Here is an 11,016-nt window from a genome sequence, read left to right as displayed (position 1 = left end):
CTGCAAACTTATTATTTTTCTGTCTTTTCCTTTTTTAATAAGTATTATGTAGTAAGTGCTGTTTATTATATACGCGGGCTGTGCCAAAAATAAAGCAACTGTGGTTTTCGCTTTCTTTTGATTTAACAGAGGTTTGCCATAATAAAAAAAAATCATAATGCACTCTTATATACATAATTAGTTATTATTTTGGTTTTCACTCTAAGTGAATTGAGTTTATATAGTTTATTTTGAAAAGTTTTATTGTTCAGAATTCCATTCCAACTACTGGGTGACTATCTTTAATGTAACGAATACAATAACAGAAAACCATAATACATCTAAAAATTTCTTAGACACAAGAGAGATGACGGGGCTTTTTATAATTTATTTAACTAAAAAATTAGATGTATTATAGTTTAGTATTCGTTACACTAAAAGTCACCACTTACTTACTGTATGGTTGTTTTTTCGAATTAAAATTTCAAAATATAGAAAAGGGCTTTAATAAGTTGTTAATGAAGTGATTGAGTTAAGAACGAATTGTTAAATATTTTTTTCATGGCAAAACGTAAAACGAGGAATAAAATTGAGAAAAGATTAATAAAAATGTGAAAAAGAATTAAATGTTTGAGATGTGGTATTAAGGGAAGATGATGAAAATATCTTGGACAGGGGCGCAACAACGTTACAATTTTACTGGGTGCTCAAAAAATGAGTAAAAAAAAGTCATCAATGCATTGTATTGAAAAAATCGAAAAATTGAATTCGGTGGAGTTGAGTTTTCAGTTCATAAAACTATAATGACTAAAAAAAGAAGGTCATTTCGACGAGCTTGAACCTAATCGAGTGGGTGCCCGGGCACTCGCGGACCCCCCCCCCTTGTTCCGCCCCTGATCGTGGATAGAAAACGTTAGAAACGAAGAGATGTTGGGAAACGAAGACCAGAGAGCACTGTGGAAGTAAGCAGGAAAAAGTAGAGGTAAGGTGATAGGACACCTTCTGAGGCATGAAGAGTTGGTTGGAGACATATTAGAAGCAGAATTAGGAGTAAATAGGAGCTGAAGAAGACCTAGATGAGATCATTTAATACGTAAACAGTTGGAAATGTAAGATGTTCTAGTATTCGGAAAATGAGGATATTAGCATGGGATAGTGAAAATGGAGCTGATGACGTTCTAATGATGATTAGTTCTTTTTTGAGAAAGAATGTTTTCTGTCAAAAATTCGAAAAAATTCTTGAAAGAAACCTCCTGCTAATTGCTACAAAAAAGAAAGCATGAAAACATTCTATCGGCTTACATTACTTTTAGCACATCCTTCGTATGTTTCTAAATTAATTAATAATGGGTAACAAGTAGGTAACACATAATTATAAAAAAATGAAATAAAAGTTATTTAGTCGGACAATAGCTTTTACGTGATTATCACCTACCAAAGATTGTAGAAATTTTAGACCTATGTTCTCTTTCCAACTGGGGCTCTGAGTGTAAGGATTCTGCGACACCGTTTGTCCAATGTTCTAACAGCAAATGTGAAAATAATTATTAAGATATTAATAAAGAAATAACAAAAACAATTCAGATAGTAGAGCAAATATTACTTGAAACATCAGTGTAAATAATTATTTTTTACTTTTCTTTTTAATTACAACACGGTTTTCTATAGCCCTAAGGGTTTCAATTTTTTTTTTTATAGAACAGTTACAAAAAAAAGGGCTCATTATAAAATATTAACGTATCCAGATTACCAAAACAACATGACATCTGAATATGCAATAATAATGTAGGAATAGATAATAGGTCCTATAAATATCTTCCTTCGTATCTATTTATATTTTTTATACATATTTACAGAAAAAGATATTAGAGGAATATTAAATAGGTACAAAAGTGTATCATTCAGTTCTTCACGGAATTCCAGGAAATACGTATTTTCCATTCTAATTTTTCAACTAGCTGTTTATATATATATAACTAAGAAGTAATAAATATTAATATAGGTGACCATAATAGGATGCTCTATTTGCAAGTAGAATTATTCGTTTGTTGTTGTAAATCGGTGAAGGAAAATATAAGTTGGTGTTTGCGAAAGAGTTGAATTATGTTTATAAAACATATCTGAAAATTTCAATCAGGATTTGGGACGGTACAATACATCCTTGGAGTAGGACTTTAAATTATCTAAATAATCAATAATGCCTTAATATTATTGAGACTGAATCACGTAAAGAATCCTTTATTTGTACGCCACTATTATTAACTGAAGTAGTTTATTGGTCGAATCCACGTTCACTAGTTATTCGACGAAAATTCATTTTAAACTAAGTAAAATCTACAAAGGGATACGGAGTTTGGATTAAGTAGATATTTGTTAGATTCAAAATCAAAGTTAGAGGTTGATTTATGGAAAATACTTATTTTGCTTGTTGGTTTTTCCTCAGAATTCTCATTTAGGGCTGCAAATTAATTTATAATAATTAAGATATGCAAACGAATACGTCTTTTACACTGATGTTTTACTGTTTTTAACCCCCGACACAAAAGAGGTGTGTATCTGTCTGTAACGAATAAACTGATTTTGATTTAATTTTTTTATTTTAAAGAGGTAACTTGATCGAGAGTGTTTTTAACTATGATTTCATTATAATCAATGTCGGGGATTTTATAAATTTTTAATTTAAGGTTTATATTCAAAATTGTGTTATTTTTTACAGTCGTCATAAACTTACCAATTTTCTGTTATTTTCGTTCTCATTTTGTTTCTTGTTAGCCATCGCCTTCTCTAGTTCTGAAATGAGAACACTGACAATTGCGAAGAAGAATATATTTTACAATTAGAGTTAAAATAAATCAGAGTTTTGCCAAATAAATCGATACGATAGCGTGCATTTGTAAAATTTTGCTGAATCACATCCAGTTATATAAACATGAGTACAATAACTTATCTACATACACAAGTAAAAGCTATCTAAAATTACTGTCAAATGGTTGTTGGTACTAAAAGCACAATTTCAGAAAATAGTAAAATAATTCTACGTAAATTACGAGCCAAGTGTGGAATCAATAACAAATATTACGCACTGCGATATCGAACTTACTGTACCTATATACTTACTTACTTGCTTTAAATAACACATGAGAATCTAATCCTAAAGTGTATTTTTTTCTTTAATTATGTGTAGAATATAAATATAGATATATAAAACATGTGTAGGTAATGTAAAATTTTGTGATGTTTAGAGAATGAGATTACTTATTAACTAGTTTATGCAATAGTAAGATTCAATGACGTTTAGGAAATTGATCGAAACAAGAATGTAATTTTTGTTCTATTGTAATTAATTTTTCTAGCTTCAATAAATTATTTATTGGATCTTATAATATTTACTGAATTATTATTTTTAAATTTTAAAATTAACTAATTAATTAATTTAAATTATCAAAATGAATTGTTTTACGTCTTTGTGCGTTTTTCATCATCCATCCTGAGATTTTGACTACCTATTTTTACATTCTTTGAACAAGCTATAAAGATATACCATGGATCCTTATTAAGACAAAGGCTCATGATTTTTATCTTAGTTCAGTTTTTGCTAATCATCGTTAAAGGCCAAGAAAATCGGAGTTTGCTGTTGCCATTTTGGTTTATTTGGTTTTGTGATTAGGATACGTATCTTGAAATTTCAATATGAGACAATTTTGAGGCCAAAATGTCTGATGCTAAAAATTACTGCTAAGCAGTTCTGCAATTAGGTTTAAAGTATGCGGCAAGACACATTGGAGATGATTACTGTTTTGGTTGTTTGTTTTAAGATCAAAAATTCCATATCGAAATAAATTTTGATCGCAAATGATATTTGTAGTCTTAGTAGGGACATAGCTATGGGTGAGCCAAGATCCATGAATTAGAAGTACTGGTCCTCCTTAAATATAACATTAACTCGGTGTAACCATATGAGGCTTTATCTAATAATTGAAGAATTTATGTATATTACTTTGTCCAAATCAAGAGAATTTGCGATTCATGATTGCTAAATTACATAATTGCTTAAAAAGAGTGGTGAAAAATTGTATACGCGCCAAGGGACGAAATTTAACATGCGGTCTGAGATATTCATTACGTTTTTGACGTATCCCTACTAAAAGTATAATGGTTTTTCCTCATTTCAGGGACGAAAACGCACGGCACCACTTCCCGAGAATTCGTTTACACCCGGGAGGAAATCCCGATGTGTGGGATTATATGCTTGCTATTTTAGATTGTCATTATTAAGGAACTCAAGGCTGCGACGGTTTGATTCATCCTTAGCACATGCTAAAAAAGCAGCAGGAAAAGAAATCCATTGATCTTAGTTTCTTTAACCAAGTTGATACATGTTAACTAAGTAGTTGTTTTAGAAGCGAACTTGTAAATTTCATATATCTATTAAAAAACAATTATTAAAATTTTCTTTTGAAAATATTTTGTAGTTGCTGAGGAAGCTACAAAGTGGCGAAACGTTCAACGAAATTTCGATTGTCTTTCTTCAATTACTGTTTTGCTCCGATTTCTACCTAAATTCAAAAATTACGTTATTTATATGAACCATATTGCATATTTCCTTAGGTATATTTTTTAGTATTACCCAGTGTTGATTCAAAATCTATGTACCTAAACGTTAGAGAAATCTCGATTATAAAATCTTACGCACTATTCTATATTGTACTTATGCCAAAATATCCTAAACTGTCTTAAATACCTGATGTTGTACATCCGGGTGTAATTGATGAAGTGTTTAGTGTACGTGTATTTTTTGGTGTGATGGTGATGTTTTAGGGACGATGTTGTTGTTGAATGAAAATAATAACTACAGTTTGAGTGTTTCTACTGTCTATTGAGAACTTTATATATATATATTATGTGAGTACATGTAGGTATACTAATTGTTTCATACCGGTGACATTCCTACTAATAACAATTGATCTTTTCTTTACGGAGGTCTTTTTTAAAAATTTCGACATTTTGCGATTTAGTACTAGTTGCTGAAGTGTCTTTGCTACCTTGTGCCCTTTTTGCATGTGATATGTGCTTATTGCCCAATTGTTTAGGCCTATTGACCTCCGGTATTTCCGTGATTCTTTTGACCTGAAAGTTAAGGCATTGAACAGTTTTTAAATGAGGTATTTTTTGTACGTTCTGAATTACTTTTCCGAATTCTTCAACTGGATATATTTCTTCTTCAAAAAGGTTCGATTTTCCCCGTGGTTTGGTCCTTTCGTGTTCCCATGGCCAATACTTCTCCATCATTTCTCTTATCTGCAATGAATCAAATTATTCCTGTTAGCACTTTGAAAAGTCTTACTTTGTCCGGAACGTTTGCAGTTTTAGATATTACGATAATTCATGTGTTTTCTTGTTTAATATCCCTTAAGGTCTTAAAATATTATCCGGATTAACTTGAAATATCATTGTTATGTTTCTGTGGTGTCAATCTGTTTAATATTGTAACAAAAATATGTTAGTTGTAAGAAAAAATTTAAAAATTCCTTATTATTTCAAAAATTCTTCAGTTATTTGTAGGAGCCAAAAACAATGAATGGGAAAGCTCTTGAGTTGTCATTTGTGTATTATTATCATGTCTTATTAATAAAATTAATTTTTGTTTTTAATAAAAAGTAACTACAGAAGTGTAAAATACGAAAAATTAGAAGAAGTGGCTGACTTTCGGTATCCAGGAAGTCAGATAACTCAGTATGGAAGGACGAGCAATATGTAGAGATATAAAACAGAGGGTAGGGTCGCTTTTAACAAAAAGGAATCTCTTCTGTGCTTCCGAGGGGTTAATTCAGTAAGTCGAAATACGGGTGGTGAACGCGGCGGAAACGAACAACTTAAAAGCATTCGAAATGTGGTGTTACAGGCGAATGATGAGGATACCATTGATAGAGAAGGTTAAAAATGAGAAGATAGAAATAGGCGAGATAGGTTGGTAGGATACCTTTTCAGACATTAAAAGTTAGTTAGAGTCATATTAGTTGTGGCTTTTGAACAATGACAAAGACTTCATATTATTTTATCACTAAACGACATAAATTAGTATTTAATTAAGGATTAAGCTAGGAACTGTAGCACATACTATGTAATCTTTCTTTTCATAATTTTTATATATCATCAAAGTGTTTGATTTGTAGATCCCAATGAACATATTTGTATTTAGGAATTATTAAAAAAAAAATTGTTTTGGCTCATTAATTGTAGTTTTGTGACCTAAATATAGCTCTGTAATGGGCAATGTAATTCTCAATTCTGAATTGCTAAAAAACTTATTAAAATAGACCGCCAGTCAAAATTAACGTGCCAAAAGTGGCACAAATTCAAAATTTATTTTTATTTTTTTTAATTAATATTCTCGCAAACCACCACACCGATTTTTAAGATCTTTGTTTTAATGCAATCTGCTTCTTTTGCAAAGATGATGTTTTTGGTTTGGGTCATTAAGCGAAATGTTCAAAAGATGATAGGCTTTTTTACCTGAAATTTGTAACATCTTCTGGGACGATAAGATTAATTAATATAGCCGGGATCTATATTTTCACGAATATTTTGTCTTTTAATTCGCGTTGTTTTCTAATTTAATAACAAAATTTCAGTAAGAACTCACAGCGACCTATACACAGCAACAATCAAAAGATTGATTTGAAAAAAACTAATGATCACAACAGATGCTATGGGCGACGATGAAAATCCGAAGAAACGGCGATTCGATTGAGTCCAAACACGTTTGTCTGCCTTAAACAGATCCAAATTTTCTTACAAAAAAGTTCTATAAAGTTTATCGGGACAGCAAGGTGGACAGTCTCAATGTACTGTGCAAAAGTAATAACATTCAGTTTTCAAGAAACCTCCACACAAAGACACTAGATCTGTTAGAGCAGTACCAGGGAAATTCCACCCTGAAATATTCACAATTGTAGGTACCTACACCTTCAGTTTAATTGTTGTGTATCTCATTTATTAATTGAGATAACAACATGAATTAAAAAACAAGATGTTCGGAGAACAAGGGGGGTACAGCATGATGCTGACATATCCTACCTGTTTTAACCGTAGCATTCTAGAAAATTTCCAGTAAAAACCTACCACTATTCGCGCAATCTCCATGTATATGACCGAAATGGAAATTAAAACAAAGAAAAAAATAAGAACACCATCTCCACGAATCGAATTACAAATCGGTTTAGCCATTTGCGAGATTACAAAACTTTGAATAAAGTTATCTCAACGTTAGTTTATATATTCGAAATAGTTTTTGTATCTCTTACAATTATTTGTACAGTTAATTAAATCTGCTTCCACTTGGTGAAAATTCATTGTAAAATTAAAAATTTGTAATTTCTGCAAACTTTTGTAATGAACTTAACGTTGGGGTTTCTTCTTCAGAAGTTGGAATTTCCTTTAGAATTTCCTACAACTACTGAAGAAGCTACAACGTCGTGGCGGAAAACGTATTAAGTTCATTAGAAAAATTAAGCATTTGTAATTTCTGTAAGCTTTTGTAATGAACTTAACGTTGGGGTTTCTTCTTCAGAAGTTGGAATTTCCTTTAGAATTTCCTACAGTTTCTGAAGAAGCCACAACACCGTGGTGAAACACGTATTAAGTTCATTAGAAAATTAAGCGTTAATTTTTAATTACAATTTACACTCTTCAAGTCAAGCAGTTTACCTACTAAAAAATAATACTTACCTCTTGTTGTTCTTGGAATTTCTTTTGTCTTTGTTCTTCTTTCTGTTTCTTCCATAATTCAAATGCGTTTTCTTCCATTTTGCTACTGCGTATAGTTATTTTCTACGAGACCGAGGAGTAAAAGTATTTTATTTAATTTTCGTTATTAATACAGTAGGGAAGCGTCGGCGGTCTTTTTCTTGACGATCAGCCACCGCAATGGGGTGGAACGCCACTTTTCCTGCCAATATCCCGCTGCCAGACGAACTAGACGGCTTCGTGTCGATTATGTTTCGATAGAGGCAGGCACTACCTTACCCTATTCTCCTCGTATTTCAGAGGATAACATAATTGAGTACTACGTTGTTTTGCGCTCGAAAGCCTGAATCAATTTCTATTCGTCGTTCAAATAGAATTTTTTTTTGATTTGGTTTTCCTAGTAACCTACTTAAGGAACGTATGTTCTACACATACGTACGCTATACTAGTGTGATACTTAATTGGTTGGCTGGCTGAGGGTCGTGTATGTTGGAATAGATTCGTTATATGCTTAATTTGGTGTGTTCTTTGTTAATTTAGTAGCGGTGAAAAGTTGGGGTTAATTGGAAGAAAGAGGTTCTAGGTCATATCGTTTATATTTGAAGTGCGTAATTGGGTCCTTGATTTTCACGAAATAGGTTTAGTATTAGGTACATGTATTTTATATATGTATGTATGTATGTATGTAGTAAATAAGCGTTTACAACATCTATAAATTTCGTAAATGTTTTTAGTTTTTCATTAAATAATTGATTGACTTGACGCTTAAGGGTTATTACAGTTTTTTGGTTTTTTCATAAATCTTTAAAAAATTTGAATCTACTTATAGTATTTTCAGTAGGTAAAGTTAAAAAAAAATGCAGATCAATTTTTATCATTTACGGACATATATATTTATTTAGGAAACCCTGGAAAACAAAAGAGATTATAGTATTACTTGAAGAAAACCAGAACAGCAAGAGCATCAGGATGGACGATGAAGGAGTTACAGTATATTAGGGATAAAGTTTGAAGGAGCAACGGATTGATAAAATAGGTGTGAGGAAGAACCTAGAAAAAGTTTGATGCAGGTAAAAACTAACGGTGACTTAGCCAGGTATCAAGTAATAAAGGTGCTCAATAAATAGGCTCATTCACGTTAAACTATAAAGTCTGGCATTTATATACGTATGTTGTCTAACACACCTCCAGATCCAGTACAAGGACGAAAGAACCCAAGAGATCCTTGTTCACGTGCATAAATGTATGTAACGGAGCATAAGTATACTACTATTCAATATACTTTTAACATTGGAAGTTTAAGGTAGGGATTTAAAAAAAAATCTCCGTTTTAAAATTACAGTGAATATATTTCTGCAAGTGGGCAACGATCTCTAGGGTTCTTTCGCCCTAATACTGGATCTGGAGGTGTGTTAGACCCTTCAGATCGGTCTGGCTTTGCAAATACTGTTGTAAAGTTATTTAAACAATATATATAAATACCAGACTTTATACTTTAACGTGAATGAGCTTTTATTGGAAACCTTTATTACCTGATACCTGACTAAGTCACCGTTAGTCAAGGTTTCTAACCCCTTAGCATTCTTACCTAGTGTAGTGAGAATGCACACAAAAATTTCTAGCCTTTATACTTTAACGTCTGTCTTACAGGTCCTGGCTCTTAGTCTATGAGAAATAGGATATGCAGTAGCAAAAATATAAGAAACTAGGTAGTAGTCATTTTGATAGAAAACAAAAATGCGGATATAGGCAAAACAGGCCTAATAGTGTATATACAACGATTTATCAATAACAAACTTTCAAGTTTGTTTTTCGTTCATTGCAACTGATCTTACTCCCTAAATAAAATACTTAAGACAAATAAGACACATCCACTGTTATGTGTATTTGTATATTCAGTATCCATAAAGTCATTATCAAATCGACAAACTTCTGAAAAATTTGAATCGATGTCGAAGCTGTTACAGTAAACCAAAATTGCTCCGTGATATTTTTTGTGATTTCCGCGATAAATATAATCTTGCTATTATTGGCAAACAGGACAAAATCAATACGAGATCCAGAATTTTAATCAATCAATTTTAGTATCACCGGAAACTGTCTGCCGTTAACTGAGCGCTGGATTTATTATTTTTTACTTTCATTTTAACAAAATGGAAAACGATATAAAGTTAGTGAAACATCACTTATTTTTAAGCGATTTGAAATTAGGAAGGGCCGCTACGTTTCATTTAAAACTCTTACTTACTCGGGATGTATACAATAAAAGCTCACAAAAAGTTAAGACGGTGAGAAGTCATCTTTCAATTTGTGTCATTTGTGTATAAGTACATGGATTTAAATAACCAAAGCAATATTTTTCATGTATAAGTAAAATTACGATCCCTTCAAATTCAAAGGAAGAATAGGAAATTAACAGAAAATATTAAAGACAACTTGAACTACCCTTCAATCTTTCAAGGACATTGGAAGAGTTAACAAATTTTTTAGACACGATTAAGTAATTTGGAATCAGTTCTCTTCTTCAGTTCTGTTCCTAATTTATTGTATTATTCAATAGAGACCATAAAAAATAAAAATAATAATAAAGTGGTAATTACCAATGAGTACTGCACTTACCTTGCGTTGTTTATTATTTTTCTACCCTTATGAAAACCTGTAAACTATAAACAAGCTTTTATACGATTTGAAAAAAAAAATCGTCGTATAAGTATTAGGTACGTATTTAGTTTATTGACACTATAAATCATTATTTACACTTTCATTTATAATATGTAGCTATTTTTTTATGGAGCACAATATAAACATCATGATAATTGACAACTTTTCATCCCCAAATAATACATTCATATACAGGGTGGCGCAAGAATGTTTTTATTATTTTTTGTTTTAAAAATTTTCCGCTTATTTTTTGTCATGAAAGATATATTTCAAATTTATGAGCGACACCCTGTATGCAAAGAGGTTAGGTTAGGTTGTCAAACACGCACACACACACACGCGCACACACAAATACTATTATTATTACTATTTTTAAAATACATTCAAACGTAATCCATTCGCCCTGTAATTTTTTACAAAAAAATTTACATTGACTGATGGTAATAATATATATAAAGGTAATAATTTTTTATTAGGTACACTGATTAATTAATTAATTAATTATACAATTTTTATAATATACAGCAATAATCATAATAATAATAATAATGAAAACAGTTATTATTATTATTATGGAAGACCGACTTGTTGGTCATGGTAACACTGATTATTTCATAATATATATACATA

The 11,016-nt window shown here is 31.2% G+C and overlaps 1 protein-coding gene across 1 annotated transcript; it reads right to left on the bottom strand.

The window, feature by feature from the left end:
- Positions 1-4,929: 4,929 nt before the first annotated feature.
- Positions 4,930-7,805, bottom strand: LOC108732783. The gene is made up of 3 exons (XM_018463746.1): positions 7,708-7,805; positions 5,167-5,277; positions 4,930-5,106 (listed from the first exon to the last, which is right to left on the bottom strand). The coding sequence occupies exons 1-3, from the start codon at positions 7,783-7,785 to the stop codon at positions 4,930-4,932; spliced, it is 366 nt and encodes a 121-aa protein (XP_018319248.1). The 5' UTR covers positions 7,786-7,805.
- Positions 7,806-11,016: the final 3,211 nt, after the last annotated feature.

The sequence above is a fragment of the Agrilus planipennis genome, unplaced genomic scaffold, assembly GCF_000699045.2.
Source record: "Agrilus planipennis isolate EAB-ADULT unplaced genomic scaffold, Apla_2.0 scaffold68, whole genome shotgun sequence".
Classification (NCBI taxonomy): domain Eukaryota; kingdom Metazoa; phylum Arthropoda; class Insecta; order Coleoptera; family Buprestidae; genus Agrilus; species Agrilus planipennis.
Note: the sequence above shows the minus strand (reverse complement) of the source record. Positions and strands in the feature narration are given on the sequence as shown.

What these genes read in the sequence shown, in the direction of transcription:
- LOC108732783 (XM_018463746.1), bottom strand. Translation starts at nt 7,785, where the DNA reads ATGGAAGAAAACGCATTTGAATTATGGAAGAAACAGAAAGAAGAACAA. An exon ending in AATTCCAAGAACAACAAGAG is followed by an intron (nt 5,278 to 7,707) that starts GTAAGTATTATT and finishes GATTCATTGCAG; the next exon opens with ATAAGAGAAATGATGGAGAA. An exon ending in CAGTTGAAGAATTCGGAAAA is followed by an intron (nt 5,107 to 5,166) that starts GTAATTCAGAAC and finishes CTTAACTTTCAG; the next exon opens with GTCAAAAGAATCACGGAAAT.